The 18,319-nt window shown below is 41.4% G+C and overlaps 2 protein-coding genes across 5 annotated transcripts in view; both read left to right on the forward strand.

Moving 5' to 3' along the window:
* The first annotated feature begins 7 nt into the window (after nt 1-7).
* On the forward strand, nt 8-7,907 carry LOC110505840 (kinesin-like protein KIF3B). Its single transcript, XM_021585297.2, has 8 exons — nt 8-2,003; nt 2,151-2,252; nt 2,894-3,016; nt 3,365-3,483; nt 3,579-3,695; nt 4,308-4,419; nt 4,905-5,089; nt 7,075-7,907. Exons 1-8 carry the CDS (start codon nt 447-449, stop codon nt 7,229-7,231), a joined length of 2,472 nt encoding a protein of 823 aa, XP_021440972.1. The 5' UTR covers nt 8-446; the 3' UTR covers nt 7,232-7,907.
* A 133-nt stretch (nt 7,908-8,040) lies between these two features.
* The window catches only part of LOC110505839 (putative Polycomb group protein ASXL2), a 30,214-nt gene continuing 19,935 nt past the window's right edge, over nt 8,041-18,319 (forward strand). For 2 of the 4 annotated variants that reach the window (XM_021585293.2, XM_021585295.2), the window contains exons 1-5: nt 8,041-8,464; nt 11,537-11,619; nt 12,034-12,036; nt 12,693-12,801; nt 16,483-16,714. In XM_021585293.2, coding sequence (XP_021440968.2) covers nt 8,408-8,464; nt 11,537-11,619; nt 12,034-12,036; nt 12,693-12,801; nt 16,483-16,714 — 484 coding nt within the window. In that variant the 5' untranslated portion in view covers nt 8,041-8,407. The remainder of the gene's footprint in view (nt 8,465-11,536; nt 11,620-12,033; nt 12,037-12,692; nt 12,802-16,482; nt 16,715-18,319) is intronic. The other 2 variants (XR_005039523.1, XM_021585294.2) reach the window with 2 other exon arrangements.

Raw genomic sequence — 18,319 nt, forward strand, 5'->3', positions numbered from 1 at the left:
TCGTTTTGTTGGTCACATGCCTTGTTCCTATTGTCTGCAGCAGAGAGAAGGGTGTGTACTGGGGATGTGGGCTGGCTGGCTGACGGCAGTGTTTTCTAGCAGTGGTGGCGCAGCATCCTTTGTATCATGTAGCCTTGGTGCGGTGCGTGCGGATTAAGGGTGGAGACAGTTATCGTTGCCAGGATCAAGGATATTCATCAGTCGGAGGAAGTACATGTAGTCTACGTGGTATAGGCTATGTCCGTGTGATTAGGTGTGCCCAAGTACAGAATGTTACCATTTTCTGCGAGAGCTATGAATTGGCTTACCTGGGTACCGCTCGGCGGAGGATGCTTCGAGAAAGAGGGGCAACATGAGTCATGATGCGCGATTAACGACAGATACAGTGGCTTTTAATTGTGTTGCGGAGAAATCAATTTTTATGGTCAAGGATCAAAGGAATAAATATGTCGAGACCGAAACCGTGCGAGGCAGTAAAGGTAGTGGTGCGATGCCGCCCTTTTAACAGGAGAGAGGAGACTATGGACAACGATAACATATTGGATGTGAATTCAAAACTGGGCCAGATCACATTGAGGAACCCGAGGGCGTCACCTGAAGAAGTCATGAAATCGTTCACCTTTGATGCGGTCTACGACTTTGAGTCGAAACAGAGCGATATTTATGACGATACCGTCAGACCTCTTGTAGATTCCGTGTTACAGGGATTCAATGGTACAATATTCGCATATGGACAGACTGGGACAGGTAAAACATACACGATGCTAGGTATGCCCACAGACAATGAAAGAGGGATCATCCCAAATTCATTTAACCACATTTTTACACAGATCTCCAGGTCTCAGAATCAGCAATATTTAGTGAGGGCATCCTATCTAGAGATCTATCGGGAGGAGGTCAGGGATCTGTTATGTAAAGACAACAAGAAACTAGATCTCAAAGAGAACCCAGATTCAGGGGTTTATGTCAAAGATCTGTCTTCGGTTGTCACCAAGAATGTGATGGAGCTCGAACATGTCATGAACATAGGAGATGAGTCCAGGTCTGTGGGGTTCACCAATATGAACGAACGCAGCTCGCGGTCCCATGCCATCTTCATGATCACGGTGGAGTGCAGTGAGAAAGGTGCAGATGGAGAGGACCACATACGGGTTGGGAAGCTGAACATGGTTGACCTGGCTGGCAGCGAACGCCAGAGCAAGACGGGTGCTAAAGGGGAGCGCCTGAAAGAGGCCACTAAAATCAACCTGTCCCTCTCAGCACTGGGTAATGTCATCTCAGCTCTGGTGGATGGGAAGAGCACCCACATCCCTTACAGGGACTCTAAACTGACCCGTCTACTCCAGGATTCACTGGGTGGCAATGCTAAGACAGTCATGGTAGCCACTCTGGGACCAGCGTCCAAGCACTATGAAGAATCCCTGACCACCCTACGGTACGCAAACCGAGCCAAAAATATAAAGAACAAACCCAAAATCAATGAGGATCCAAAGGATGCTCTGCTGAGAGAGTTCCAGGAGGAGATTGCCCGCCTGAAGGCCCAGCTGGAGGAGCGAGGGACGCTGGCGAAGGAGAGGAGGAGAAGGAGGAATAGCAGAAGGCTGACTAAAAGTATGATTGTTGAGGATGTAGCCCACAGAGAAAGGGATGCAGAGCTGTGGAAGGCACTGGAAGCAGAATGGAAGCGGAATGAGGAATACTATATAAAGGAAGAAGAAGAAAGCAAGATGATAGAAGAGGATGAAAAGGGGGTAGAGAGATTCAACTCCATGGATAACTCTGTAGAGGCCAGTCCCCAAAAAACTGTAACCTCCAGAATACCGATACATAGATCTGTGGATGATAGCCCCAAAAAGGCTTTTCCCACCAGCACCCATAGCAGCCCAGGGGCCAGAGAGAAATGGAAGCCATTTGGTGAAAAAGAACAGATGGAAAAGGAAAGGATGATGGACGACATGCAGAAGGAACAGGAAGCTATGGAAAAGATTATTGAGAAATATAAGGTGACAATACATTATTTTCTCTGTTTCTGTATGAGACAATAATGTGCATTTTGATATGTTTAATATGATACATTATTTATTGGTGATACAGAGCGTCCGTCCTTCCAATAATCAGCCATCCATATGGCCATGTGTCTTTCTCTCCAGGCAATGGAGAGCAAAATATTGGCTGGGGGAAAGAACATTATTGACCACACTAATGAGCAACAGAAGATGCTGGAATTGAAGAGGCAAGAGATTGCAGAACAGGTGAGCGATCGTCTACAAACCAATAGGGTATGTTCATTTGATAGATTGAGGGAGTCATGGAGAAGGCAAAAAACAACTAGGCTATCACTCTACTATAACACAAATAGTGCTGTGTCTGATGACCCTGATGAAAGTGGTAATTCAATATTATTTCATGTTTCTCAATGTACAGTACCAGTCAAATGTTTGGACACACCTACTCATTCAAGGGTTTTTCTTTATTTTTTACTATTTTCTACATTGTAGAAAGACATCAAAAGCAAAGCTTGGCTACTTTGAAGAATATAAAATATACTTAGATTTGTTTAACACTTTTTTGGTTACTACATGATTCTATACGTGTTATTTCATAGTTTTGATGTCTTAGTCTATGTAGAAAATAGTAAAAATTAAGAAAAACCCTTGAATGAGTAGGTGTCCAAACTTTTGACTGGTACTGTACATGCAGGTTTATTCATTGTTTAGTATCTCTGTGTTTACGTATCTTAGATTTTGGTCAGCACCTTGGAGTGCGGCTATGATATGAAAAACAAAATGTTGTATTGTTTGCGTGCAGGCTAGTCCTCACTTTATTGTGAAACACGACTACACAAAGGAAGTTCCCACACTGGAAAATACAAGTAATTTTTATTTGTATTTAGATAAGACGGGAGAGAGAGATCCAGCAGCAGGTGATGGCTCAGGATGAGGAGACGGGAGAGCTGAGAGAGACCTTCTCCTCTCTGCAGCAGGAGGTGGATCTCAAGACCAAGAAGCTAAAGAGGGTAAGATGGATTACTAACCAGCAGGGTTGGGGTCTATTCCATTTCAATTCCAGTCAATCCAGAAAGTAAACCAAACTCCAATTCCAAATTGTCCTAATTGAAAAGCATTGAAGATAATTTACATTTCAGTGTAAATCTGAATTGACTGGAATTTAAATGGAATTGACTCCAACCTTCCATATCCCTAAAGCCCATCAGGGATCATTATCATTATTATGTTTAATATAAAGGGATTTTAGACAGTGTTCTGATACAAAACCCTTTTCCCTAATTTCTGGTTATTTTGATTAGGATATTAACATTTAATGGTTGTGCTCTCCCATTGTGTTTCCTAACTTGTTGATCCAGTTGTATGCCAAGCTGCAGTTGGTGAAGGCAGAGATTGGGGATGTCATTGATGAGCATGTAGTTACTAGACAGGAGCTTGAGCAGACACAGAATGAACTCACCAGAGAACTCAAGTTCAAGTGAGTTTTAACAACGTATAATCACACAGACACACACAAACACACTACTCCAATTGGTTCACTTTTCATAATATTGTTTTATGTGTTACCTGCAGGTATCTCTTAATTGAGAATTTCATCCCTCCCAAAGATAAGAACAAAATTATGAACCGGCTTCACTTTGACAGTGACGAGGACCAGTGGAGGTTTAGGCCCTTCGTTCCTTCCGAAAGGTCAGTGAGTTCACATAGTCTACGCTAGTCTATACTATTCTATACTAGTCTTATGAGCTTAATATTCATTAAGTATTAAGTATTGCAATGGTAGCAAATATATTATTGACTGGTGCTGGAAGGACAGCCCTGCTAATCGGCCAGCCACTGCATAAAGGTATAGGTGGTCAGGGCAAACATTGTGGTGCTAGAAGGACAGCTCTGCAAAGCCAGTTACAATAATGTCACTGATGAGGGTCACAATTTGATTCAAATCCAAATCAAATTTGTATTTGTCACATGCACCGAATACAACAGGTGTAGCCCTTTACAGTGAAATGCTTACTTACAAGCCCTTAACCAACAATGCTTTAAGAAGTTAAGAGAAAAAAAGTGCTAAATTAAAAAATTTAAGTAACAAATAATTAAACAGCAGCAGTAAAATAACAATAGCGAGGTTATATACAGGGGGTATCGGTACAGAATCAATGGTACAGGGTCAATTATTTCCTTGTTTCACATGTTTATGAAATCGAAGTTACTTTGTCACGTTAAGATACTGTCTATTATTTTCTTTGCACTCCTAAACGAACTCCTAAACTAGATTTTCCTCCCTTGCACATCTTATTGCAGTAAATCGTCCCAACAGGTGAAGCGAAGGCCCACGTCTGTGGTGGGATACAAGAGACCAATCAGCCAATATGCACAGATGGCTGTCACAGCAGGAGCTCCATGTCGATACCGGGTGGGTTGATACTTGTTTTTTTTAATCCATGGTACATTTTTCATATCTGAGATTGAACATAAAGGAAAAGTTTTCTTTTTTTACAACCGAATCTAAACGTCTTATGTAAATGGAATGTTATAGAAGGGCACCTTTTTTTGATTTCACTTGTTTTTGAGAATCTTACCCCAAACGGCAAATCACTTCCTCATCCTCGTTGTGGAGTATGGGGCCCCTAAAAAAACATGAACAGACTCCAAAAACACACAAATATGTATTTTTTTAGAAAAGGTAAAGCTCTCAGTATAGTGATGCAGGTTTAGATGTGGTACACATGAAATTGTGTCATTCCAAACTAATTGAGGGCCATTGACATACTGAACTGATTAGTGTTAAGAAATCACTTTCCACACATTTATTTATCATCAATTGCAGATGGTTTCCATCGTCATTGTTCATTATATTAAACTCCCTCTCTCTTTCGCGCTCATTCATTATTTCTGTAGGCTGAGAATGTGATGCTCCTGGAGCTAGATATGAGCCCACCCAGCATGTACAACCTCAACCTTAACGGAGCACACCTGGAACAGAACTTTGGAGGTCACGGCAGTCCCAGGAGAGACCTGCTAGCCAACGTCCCATTCAGGGACAGGACCACTGCATCAGGAAGGGTCCGGAAGTCACGATCCTGGTGAGTTACAGTACCTGTAGGAACCTGGCGAGTTACAGTACCTGTAGGAACCTGGTGAGTTACAGTACCTGTAGTAACCTGGTGAGTTACAGTACCTGTAGGAACCTGGTGAGTTACAGTACCTGTAGTAACCTGGTGAGTTACAGTACCTGTAATAACCTGGTGAGTTACAGTACCTGTAGTAACCTGGTGAGTTACAGTACCTGTAATAACCTGGTGAGTTACAGTACCTGTAGTAACCTGGTGAGTTACAGTACCTGTAATAACCTGGTGAGTTACAGTACCTGTAGTAACCTGGTGAGTTACAGTACCTGTAGTAACCTGGTGAGTTACAGTACCTGTAATAACCTGGTGAGTTACAGTACCTGTAATAACCTGGTGAGTTACAGTACCTGTAATAACCTGGTGAGTTACAGTACCTGTAATAACCTGGTGAGTTACAGTACCTGTAGTAACCTGGTGAGTTACAGTACCTGTAATAACCTGGTGAGTTACAGTACCTGTAATAACCTGGTGAGTTACAGTACCTATAATAACCTGGTGAGTTACAGTACATATAGTAACCTGGTGAGTTACAGTACCTGTAATAACCTGGTGAGTTACAGTACCTGTAGTAACCTGGTGAGTTACAGTACCTGTAATAACCTGGTGAGTTACAGTACCTGTAGTAACCTGGTGAGTTACAGTACCTGTAATAACCTGGTGAGTTACAGTACCTGTAGGAACCTGGTGAGTTACAGTACCTGTAGTAACCTGGTGAGTTACAGTACCTGTAATAACCTGGTGAGTTACAGTACCTGTAGTAACCTGGTGAGTTACAGTACCTGTAATAACCTGGTGAGTTACAGTACCTGTAGTAACCTGGTGAGTTACAGTACCTATAATAACCTGGTGAGTTACAGTACCTGTAGTAACCTGGTGAGTTACAGTACCTGTAATAACCTGGTGAGTTACAGTACCTGTAGTAACCTGGTGAGTTACAGTACCTGTAATAACCTGGTGAGTTACAGTACCTGTAATAACCTGGTGAGTTACAGTACCTGTAATAACCTGGTGAGTTACAGTACCTGTAGTAACCTGGTGAGTTACAGTACCTGTAATAACCTGGTGAGTTACAGTACCTGTAGTAACCTGGTGAGTTACAGTACCTGTAGTAACCTGGTGAGTTACAGTACCTGTAGTAACCTGGTGAGTTACAGTACCTGTAATAACCTGGTGAGTTACAGTACCTGTAGTAACCTGGTGAGTTACAGTACCTGTAGTAACCTGGTGAGTTACAGTACCTGTAATAACCTGGTGAGTTACAGTACCTGTAGTAACCTGGTGAGTTACAGTACCTGTAGTAACCTGGTGAGTTACAGTACCTGTAATAACCTGGTGAGTTACAGTACCTGTAGTAACCTGGTGAGTTACAGTACCTGTAATAACCTGGTGAGTTACAGTACCTGTAGTAACCTGGTGAGTTACAGTACCTGTAATAACCTGGTGAGTTACAGTACCTGTAGGAACCTGGTGAGTTACAGTACCTGTAATAACCTGGTGAGTTACAGTACCTGTAGTAACCTGGTGAGTTACAGTACCTGTAATAACCTGGTGAGTTACAGTACCTGTAGTAACCTGGTGAGTTACAGTACCTATAATAACCTGGTGAGTTACCTGTAGTAACCTGATGATTTAAAACTGTAGAGGAGGACACTCAGAGTTCCTTCAGTATTTGCTGATTAACTGTTGGGTGATTTGTCCTATCTACTTTACTAATAATTGGCAGCGTTTAGAACCATGCATATCGTAATTTGATTTCTGACACGTTTCTACAAAACAGAATAGATGTACAACTATATTTGCTATGTTAGGCCTACTCTTGGGACAGCATTTTTGTGACAATCTTCGTTGCAGTTAAAACAATTCCATATGAAAGGATCCATATAAGACACTCAAGTTGCCAGCTGAATATGTAACATGTATTCCCTCTTCTTTATTCCCAGGTACCAGGCACCACGCTCATCCTCTTCATGCGTCTCATCCTCTTCATCATCCAGCTCTATAACATCAGGGCCCCCGACCCAGTGCTCTCCTCACCCCCAGAGACCCTCCTCAGCCATATACACTCCATTGGAAGGTTCCATTCCAGGGGGTCCCTGAGTCCAGATTCTAGAACATTCCAACATTCCAATGTATATCATATATGCTTATTTGCTAGGTCGAAAATATACAGGTTAGGACAATGTAATAATTCCATGCAGCAGTGTTAGAAAATAAACAATTTCATTGGACCAGCGCCTACAGGATTAGCATAAAAAAATGTGACCAGTGGCCAGGAAATCAAGTAGTAAAGTGACTGTAGATCATTTGAAACGTAGATAATTTAAACGTTTGAATTAATAGAATGACAGTAAAACAGTTATGCTATGTGTTTGATGAGTAGTTAGCTGAAATGTACTACGATTGTGGTTATTTTCCAAGTTTGATGACAAACTTTCTGTACTGCTAACATTCACTTCCAGTCATGTTCACTCGCATTGCTAGCAATGAGGTACAATAGATTGCTAGTCCCATTGTTTATAATCCTTTTGCATTTATAGAGACATTCATGGGATTTTAGAATCCTCTTGTCCTAACCTGTATATCTGACCTGTCTGCATTATCAACAATTTCATAGTGTATTATTTCACCAAACACAATTGGTCTGTAACCAAAAGTAATTAGCATTTGTGGAAAATATTGCACCGCTGAACTTTGACTAAAGTATATGACTAAAGTAATGTTTAGCTTTTGATGTACAGAAACATCAGAATAAATGGTACAAACTGTTACATAACATAACTTGTATGAGCCTACATTGTTTAGGGAATAGAGAAAATACCTGTCTTTCAAATTGAATGAACTACCATTGGCCACAACAAATAGGGAGAAAGGGAAAAACACCTGCCTTAACGTTTTTCTTTTGTTGAGGATTTACTCGGTAAAATTCTATTTTATTATATTATATTTGAGTCTGAGCACCCAATCTCCCCAAAATGTTCTAATTTTCTCACAGTAATTACACTATTAATTATTGTGAGAAAATAACGGTATTATTTTTTATATAACAAAGATCATCTTTAAGATGTAAAACAAATGTGTATTCTATCAAAATTCCAGTGTTTAGTGACAGCTCCATTTGTACAGTAAGATGACATCTCTCTCGGGGTCACATGACACTCTCCTTACAGTAAAATACCAATATGGCAGAAGCGGTGGGTCTTGCGCGGTAACTAAAGCAACATAACACAGGAGCACACTGTCAAATTCAACACTAATCAGTACAAGACCGCAGCGATGAGGGAGAGACAGAAGAAAAAGAAGGGGAGGACATGGGCAGAAGCTGCTAAAACGGTATTTACTCTCGTTCTATTCAACGTGTGTTGTGCTTGTTTTCCCTTCGCTCCCACTAGTACAACTGTGTTTATGAGTTCATGACCCACTGGTGCAGACGAAATGTTGCTTATGCAATGCAAGGCCTTCTTGTCGGCTAGATAAGCACTGGAAGTCCATAAAGATTTGCTTGATAGTCTTGTGGCTTCATTTACAGCAAATAGCTATATCAATGTGTCCATGTAGCTTACAATTGTAGATAGGAAATTGCGAAGAGACATAATTCTTGTTTCGACCGCATACCTACGTATTATTGAGAAAATAACGTCTGTCTTGCGCTGTAAAGTAAACACCAAAGTGTTGCGCTAGCGTAGAGCTAGCCAGTTAGCAAGCTATGTTAGCTCTGAAATTCAATTTGACAGCTTGTTCAGAATTAATAAAATATATTGAAACATGCCCGTTGTCAAGTGTCCAAGTTAGATCTCCAGCTTAGCTCTAATCGCCCTATGTTGGTGGACACAAGCTCTAATGTTGAATAATGACCGATGAAAGACAGCTAGCATGGTAGCCAGCATTGCTAAGCTACAGTAGTTGGCTAGCTAGTAACTTAACTCTAGCTAGCTAGCTAACGTTAGTACATCAGTAGTGTTTCTAAACAATTTATAAAGGTGTTTTAGCTACCTGGTCACTGTATTGGCCATTCAGTAATAGTAAAATGCTTAGCTATAGCTACATGTATTAGCAAATCATTGCTGTTACATTGTAAGCAAAACACACTGACACACACTATATATACAAAAGTATGTGGACAGCCCTGCATTCGGTTATTTCAACCCCACCCGTTGCTGACAGGTGTATAAAATCGAGCACAACGCCATGCAATCTCCATAGACAAACATTGGCAGTAGAATGTCCTTACTGAAGAGCTTAGTGACTTTCAACGTGGTATCATAGGATGCCACCTTTCCAACAAGTCAGTTTGTCAAATTTCTCCCCTGCTAGAGCTGCCCCAGTCAACTGTAAGTGCTGTTATTGTGAAGTGGAAACGTCTAGGAGCAACAACGGCTCAGCCGCGAAGTGGTAGGCCACACAAGCTCACAGAACGGGACCGCCGAGTGCTGAAGCACATAGCGCGTAAAAATCATCTGCCTCGGTTGCAACACTCACGAACGAGTTCCAAACTGCCTCTGGAAGCAATGTCAGAACAAGAATTGTTCATCGGGAGCCTAAGATCACCATTCGCAATGCCAGGCATCAGCTGGAGTGGTGTAAAGCTTGTCGCCATTGGACTCTGGAGCAGTGGAAATGCGTTTTCTGGAGTGATGAATCAGGCTTCACCATCTGGGTTTGGTGGATGCCAGTAAAACGCTACCTGCCCCAATTTATAGTGCCAACTGTAAAGTTTGGTGGATGAGGATTAAAGGTCTGGGGCTGTTTTTCATGGATCATGAATTATCATGGATTATTTCCAGTGAAGGGAAATCTTATCGCTGCAGCATACAATGACATTCTAGACGATTCTGTACTTCCAACTTTGAGGCAACTGTTTGGGGAAGGCCCTTTTCAGCTGTGCACAAAGCAAAGTCCATACAGAAATGGTTTGTCCAGATCAGTGGGGAAGACCATTACTGGCCTGCACAGAGCCCTGACCTCAACCACATCGAACACCTTTGGGATGAATTGGAACGCCGACTGTGAGCCAGGCCTAATCGCTCAACATCAGTGCTCGACCTCACTAATGCTCTTGTGGCTGATTGGAAGCAAGTCCCCTAGCACTGTTCCAACATCTAGTGGAAAGCCTTCCCAGAAAAGTGGATGCTGTTATAGCAGTGAAAGGGGGACCAACTCCATATTAATGTCCATGATTTTGGAATGAGATGTTCAACGAACGGGTGTCCACATACTCTTGGTCATGTAGTGTAGCTACTTCTACTAGCTAGTTGTCTGGAAACCCGACGTTGAATTGGATTGAATTCTACATTGGGTAGAAATTTGTGTTTGAACCATTAAACTTTCCTTTCATGACCTCTACAAGCCAGAATGTTTAATAAAATGATATTTTAAAGTAATTTATTGGTTGTCCTTGCTGTTGTTCCTTTTGCTGGTAGGAATGTGAGACAATATCAACAAGAAAGTATGATTACATGAACTTTATGTAATTATACTTTCCTGTGGATTCCTTTTCTCACATTCCAACCCCCCCCAAAAGAACCAACCGCACCAACAACCGGTAAAGTGCTTTTAAAATATTATTTTATTCAACATGTTGACATGTAGATGTCATGAGAGGACACTTTCCTGATTCAAACACTCATTTCTGCTGACATACAATTCAATGCAATTCAACGTCTGGTTTCAGGCTACTTGCTAGGTAGCTGACATGACTACTATTCATATGAAAATCTTTGTGACATCTCATGGCTATGATGGTGGTGGGTGGTGTGATGGTCGTGCTTAGTCTTTCACTTCTTACACAAATACACACACAAAGGAAGTGAATCATGTTTTGATGAGGTCATTTAGCTCTGTCTTATTCCCAGCAAGACATCTATTCTTTCGACACTGGGCAAAGGCATGCAGTACATAGCTACATCATTGGGCGGGAGTTGTCGACAGGCTCAGTCCCAGAGGTTGACTTTTTGTCTAAATCAACCACACCACTAATGACTTAAAAACTCATGGGTCGTATCCGAAGGAGTGCTTATCTAGGATCAGGCCCTCCCTCTCTGCCTAATATTATTCCTTGTGATCTAAAAGGCTAAACTGATTCTAAATCAGTACTTGTATTCATAGTCAGAGCTATAACATGACAGCAGTGAAACTATAGAACAGCTCAGTAGAAGCTTGCTCATTTGGGCATGCTGTAGCGTTTTTCATTTGACCTCATACGTCAGAGCAATTTCATACTCCTAGGTACAACTATAGAATCGTGGGTTGATGATAATGTGTAGTAACACCGTAAGCAATGTGAATACTAGGACAGGTGGAAGTATGTTGTTGTCTATAGGCTAGATGTTGTTTACATTCCTCAAGTGGTTTTAAGCATGTATTACACTGCAATCCATTGATAGATTTTGTGCTGTATTTTTTCAGGTATTGGAAAAGTACCCGAACACACCCATGAGCCACAAAGAGATCCTACAGGTGATCCAGAGGGAGAGACTGAAAGAGATCAGGTAAATGAACCGGTTCTCATGTTTTCTGTGTGTTCTCAAAGGGAAAGGTACCTTAGACTACTTCTTAGATGCCTTCTTTAGCTTCCTTTAGTCCCCATCTCTGTTTGGACTTCAGTTTTGATACACAGGATCGGGGCCCCGTATTCATAAAGTGTATTGAGTACGAGTGCTGATCTAGGATCAGTTTTGTTCTTTTAGATCACAATGAGTAAGATTACATGTACAGGGTGGGACCTGATCCTAGATAAGCATTCCTACTCTGAGACGTTTTATGAATCATTTCCTATTGTATGATTGATTGCTCATGTTCTTTCTCTTTTTATGTTTATTTTCTTGTTGGTAATTATTACATTCACATAATTCTAATTATTTAATTTCTTTTTTTGCTGAATTTTTTTCATTCTTGTCATCCAGAAGGTAAGAGAAAGCTAGTTGTGCCCAACCCCCGTCCCTTGACAAACTCACTAAAATGTTGTTTTATTTTTCCTATTGCATGTTATTTGCAACTTGTAACAACAAGTTTCAACATGGCATTACGAACATGTTATTGCATGTTATTTACAACTTGTAACAACAAGTTTCAGCATGGCATTACGAACATGTTATTGCATGTTATTTACAACTTGTAACAACAAGTTTCAGCATGGCATTACGAACATGTTATTGAATGTTATTTACAACTTGTAACAACCAAGTTTCAGCATGGCATTACGAACATGTTATTGCATGTTAGGTATTGTTATTTCAGCCAACACAGCCTAATAATTTCATCAGTTGCTGTTATACTCAGAATACAGTACATTGGTGCTTGATTCACACTATAGGGCCAAACTGAGCCAGGCCAAGCCGAGCTGTACTGGGTTGACCTGCTTGGCCTGGCTATGGTTCCACCATAGTTGCTGAAACTATGCTGGAAAGGGCAATGTGAAATCAAAAGGTCAGAGCGAGCACAGTACAGTTCAAGTCATCTCTTTATTGTGAATCAGGCATTACTGTTCCTCCATCCGGTGGCCAGTCAGCTGTCTGCTTCATTGAGTGTAACTGGCTGTGTTCCCTTTTCCCCTGTTACCTAGTGGTACTTCCCCGCTGGCATGTCTTAATGCTATGCTCCACACCAACTCTCGCAGTGAAGAAGGGATCTTTTACAAAGTACCTGGACGAATGGGGGTCTACACACTGAAGGTCAGTTTGTAATTTCTATGAATCAAACGCATGTAACAAATGAATGCTGACAAGTGAGATTTACATAGAGTTTTCAGATATGCCCTAGATTTTTTACTAATAGTCAGTGCTACATTGTACAAAATGATATGTTAAAATCATTTATGATGACACTGCTTCTCTTTGGAAAGACATTTTAAAAGTAGAGCAACATTATGACTCACACAGCGAGCTTATCAGACAATTAGACATTCACATGAATCATTGTTCATTGCTCTGAATGTTAGGAGGCACTCAAAGCAGTCCGTGTTATGGGAGTGTGTACTATCTTATGGTGGTGTGTACTGTATATACACGTATATATATATACAGTGGGGCAAAAAAGTATTTAGTCAGCCACCAATTGTGCAAGTTCTCCCAGTTAAAAAGATGAGAGAGGCCTGTAATTTTCATCATAGGTGCACTTCAACTATGACAGACAAAATGAGGGGAAAAAATCCAGAAAATCACATTGTAGGATTTTTTATGAATTTATTTGCAAATTATGGTGGAAAATAAGTATTTGGTCAATAACAAAAGTTTATCTCAATACTTTGTTATATACCCTTTGTTGGCAATGACAGAGGTCAAACGTTTTCTGTAAGTCTTCACAAGGTTTTCACATACCGTTGCTGGTATTTTGGCCCATTCCCCCATGCAGATCTCCTCTAGAGCAGTGATGTTTTGGGGCTGTTGCTGGGCAACACAGACTTTCAACTCCCTCCAAAGATTTTCTATGGGGTTGAGATCTGGAGACTGACTAGGCCACTCCAGGACCTTGAAATGCTTCTTACGAAGCCACTACTTCGTTGCCCGGGCGGTGTGTTTGGGATCATTGTCATGCTGAAAGACCCAGCCACGTTTCATCTTCAATGCCCTTGCTGATGGAAGGAGGTTTTAACTCAAAATCTCACAATACATGGCCCCATTCATTCTTTCCTTTACACGGATCAGTCGTCCTGGTCCCTTTGCAGAAAAACAGCCCCAAAGCATGATGTTTCCACCCCCATGCTTCACAGTAGGTATGGTGTTCTTTGGATGCAACTCAGCATTCTTTGTCCTCCAAACACAACGAGTTGAGTTTTTACCAAAAAGTTATATTTTGGTTTCATCTGACCATATGACATTCTCCCAATCTTCTTCTGGATCATCCAAATGCTCTCTAGCAAACTTCAGACAGGCCTGGACATGTACTGGCTTAAGCAGGGGGAGACGTCTGGCACTGCAGGATTTGAGTCCCTGGCGGCGTAGTGTGTTACTGATGGTAGGCTTTGTTACTTTGGTCCCAGCTCTCTGCAGGTCATTCACTAGGTCCCCCCGTGTGGTTCTGGGATTTTTGCTCACCGTTCTTGTGATCATTTTGACCCCACGGGGTGAGATCTTGCGTGGAGCCCCAGATCGAGGGAGATTATCAGTGGTCTTGTATGTCTTCCATTTCCTAATAATTGCTCCCACAGTTGATTTCTTCAAACCAAGCTGCTTACCTATTGCAGATTCAGTCTTCCCAGCCTGGTGCAGGTCTACAATTTTGTTTCTGGTGTCCTTTGACAGCTCTTTGGTCTTGGCCATAGTGGAGTTTGGAGTGTGACTATTTGAGGTTGTGGACAGGTGTCTTTTATACTGATAACAAGTTCAAACAGGTGCCATTAATACAGGTAACAAGTGGAGGACAGAGGAGCCTCTTAAAGAAGAAGTTACAGGTCTGTGAGAGCCAGAAATCTTGCTTGTTTGTAAGTGACCAAATACTTATTTTCCACCATAATTTGCAAAACAATTCATTAAAAATCCTACAATGTGATTTTCTGGATTTTTTTTTCTCATTTTGTCTGTCATAGGTGAAGTGTACCTATGATGAAAATTACAGGCCTCTCTCATCTTTTTAACTGGGAGAACTTGCACAATTGGTGGCTGACTAAATACTTTTTTGCCCCACTGTACAGTTGAAGTCGGAAGTTTACATACACTTAGGTTGGAGTCATTAAAGTGGCATATGTACAGTTGAAGTCGCAAGTTTACATACGCCTTAGCCAAATACATTTAAACTGAGTTTTTCACAATTCCTGACATTTAATCCTAGTTAGAATTTTCTGTCTTAAGTCAGTTAAGATCACCACTTTATTTTAAGAATGTGAAATGTCAGAATAATTGAATAATTGTAGAGAGAATTATTTATTTCAGCTTTTATTTCTTTCATCACATTCCCAGTGGGTCAGAAGTTTACATACACTCAATTAGTATTTGGTAGCATTGCCTTTAAATTGTTTAACTTGGGTCAAACGTTTCAGGTAGCCTTCCACAAGCTTCCCACAATATGTTGGGTGAATTTTGGCCAATTCCTCCTGACAGAGCTGGTGTAAGGTTTGTAGGCCTCCTTGCTCACACACACTTTTTCAGTTCTGCCCACACATTTTCTATAGGATTGAGGTCAGGGCTTTGTGATGGCCACTCCAATACCTTGACTTTGTTGTCCTTTAGCCATTTTGCCACAACTTTGGAAGTATGCTTGGGGTCATTGTCCATTTGGAAGACCCATTTGCGACCAAGCTTTACTTCCTGACTGATGTCTTGAGATGTTGCTTCAATATAGTATCCACATAATTTTCCTGCCTTATGATGCCATCTATTTTGTGAAGTGCACCAGTCCCTCCTGTAGCAAAGTACCCCCACAACATGATGCTGCCACCCTCGTTCTCCATGGTTGGAATGGTGTTCTTCGGCTTGCAAGCCTCCCCCTTTTTCCTCCAAACTTAACGATGGTCATGATGGCTAAACAGTTCTATTTTTGTTTCATCAGACCAGAGAACATTTCTCCAAAAAGTATGATCTTTGTCCCTATATGCAGTTGCAAACCTTAGTCTGGCTTTTTTATGGCGGTTTTGGAGCAGTGGCTTCTTCCTTGCTGAGCGGCCTTTCAGGTTATGTCGATATAGGACTCGTTTTACTGTGGATATCGATACTTTTGTACCTGTTTCCTCCAGCATCTTCACAAGGTCCTTTGCTGTTGTTCTGGGAGTGATTTGCACTTTTCGCACCAAAGTACGTTCATCTCTAGGAGACAGAAAGCGTCTCCTTCCCGAGCGGTATGACGGTTGCATGGTCGCATGGTGTTTATACTTGCGTACTATTGTTTGTACAGATGAACGTGGTACTTTCAGGCATTTGGAAATTGCTCCCAAGGATGAACCAGACTTGTGGAGGTCTACAAAAAAACAATTCTGAGGTCTTGGCTGATTTCTTTTGATTTTCCAATGATGTCAAGCAAAGAGGCACTGAGTTTGAAGGTAGGCCTTGAAATACATCCACGGGTACACCTCCAATTGACTCAAGTGATGTCAATTAGCCTATCAGAAGCTTTTTAAGCCATGACATCATTTTCTGGAATTTTCCAAGCAGTTTAAAGGCACAGTCAACTTAGTGCATGTAAACCTCTGACCCACTGGAATTGTGATACAGTGAATTATACGTGAAATAATCTTTCTGTAAAGAATTGTTCAGAGAAATTACTTGTGGCAAAATGGCAGATGTCCTAACCGACTTGCTAAAACAATAGTTTGTTAACAAGAAATTTGTGGAGTGGTTTTACGAGTTTTAATGACTCCAACCTATGTGTATGTAAACTTCTGACTTCAACTGTATATGTGTATGTTGTGTGTCTGTGAATAGAAGGACATTGGGGACGTGGTGAAGGAACTGTCTGAGGAGGGGTCGGATGTGAATGAGCTGTCTGAGGGGTCAGAGGAGCTGTCTGAGGAGGGGTCGGAGGTGAAGGAGCTGTCTGAGGAGGGGTCGGAGGAGGGCGGTAGTGATAATCTGTCTGATTCCCAGAGAAGCACAGAGAACAACAACTACAACGCTAACAACCAGGAGGGCAGGAGGGGAAGGTGGAGGAGGAGAGGTATGCTACTATGTCACAATATATTTACAACATCACTCTCCTTTTAATGAGGCAATGGGGAGGAGGATAGTTAGGATATACAGATACCTGACAAAACAGAGGAAACACCAACATACAGTTGGGCCAACACGAGCTAGAACAGCTTCAATGCACCTTGGCATAGATTATACTGTACAGGTTCCTGGAATTCCATTGGAGGGATGCGAAAATATTCTTCCATGAGAAATTCCATAATTACGTGTTTTGCTGATGGTGGTGGAAAACACTGTCTTAGGCACAGCTCCAGAATCTGGTGACTGAGATGGAAATGGCATATTGTTTAAATTGTTTTCATGCTCATCAAACTATTCTGTGACCACTCGTGTCCTGTGGAACGGGGCATGGTCATCCTATGTGGGCATAGCCTGCCCCAGAGAGGAAGTGGCGAAGCGAGAGGTTTTACTCCACCAAAAATCTGTCCATGAAAAGAAGCCCACAAAATGAAGAGTCTTTGTATGGAGGTCAATGATAGAGAGTGGAATTTGGTATTTAAAAAAAATGCTAATTTGCTACGTGACGCTTATTTGGTCAAATAAAAGTTTTGAAATGGTTAGGTTGTTACGAATGCACTGACATAAGTGGACGCACGTGGCATTTCAGCAACTTGACAAAAAAAAAACGGCTTTATAATCGGAGTTGTGCCTGTTGTCGTAGAGATAGATAGAGGACTCTTCATGGATATAACCCGTTTTAGCATGGGCATTGCCAATGAGGGCTTCCACCATTTTAAAGTAGTCAACTAGGGTGGGGATTCCTATGAGTTGGGAGCAATCAGCCAATGAAGAAGAATACGTGACATCATGGTGCTGCCCATGCTGTCACAGATGCAATTTTTATTTTAAAAATAATTCAATTTCAACCTTTATTTAACCAGGTAGGCCAGTTGAGAACAAGTTCTCAATTACATCTGCGACCTGGCCAAGATAAAGGAAAGCAGTGCGACAAAAACAACACAGAGTTACACATGGGATAAACAAAAGTACTGTCAATAACACAATAGAAAAATGTATATACAGTGTGTGTAAATGGAGTAATGAGGTAAGGCAATAAAATAGGCCGTAGTAGCGAAGTAATTACAATTTAGCAAATTAACACTGGAGTGATAGATGTGCAGATGATGATGTGCAAGTAGAAATACTGGTGTGCAAAAGGGCAAAAAAGTAAATAAAAACAATATGTGTCACGACTTCCGCCGAAGTCGGTCCCTCTCCTTGTTCGGGTGGTGTTCGGCGGTCGACGTCACCGGCCTTCTAGCCATCATTGATCCATTTTTCATTTTCCATTGGTTTTGTCTTGTCTTCCTACACACCTGGTTCCAATCCCATTCATTACATGTTGTGTATTTAACTCTTTGTTTCCCCTCATGTCCTTGTCAGAGATGGTTTGTTGTATGTAGGTTTGTTATTTGTTCTGGTGTGAGACGGGTTTTGCACCCTATTATGTTATTTTTGTATACTTTGGTTTTCTGAGTTTTTTTGAATGTTTATTAAACAGCTCCGTTTTTACCAAGTTCATTCTCCTGCGCCTGACTTCCCTGCCACCAGCACGCACCGCATTACAGAATCT

This window comes from Oncorhynchus mykiss, chromosome 25 (genome assembly GCF_013265735.2).
Source record: "Oncorhynchus mykiss isolate Arlee chromosome 25, USDA_OmykA_1.1, whole genome shotgun sequence".
NCBI lineage: Eukaryota > Metazoa > Chordata > Actinopteri > Salmoniformes > Salmonidae > Oncorhynchus > Oncorhynchus mykiss.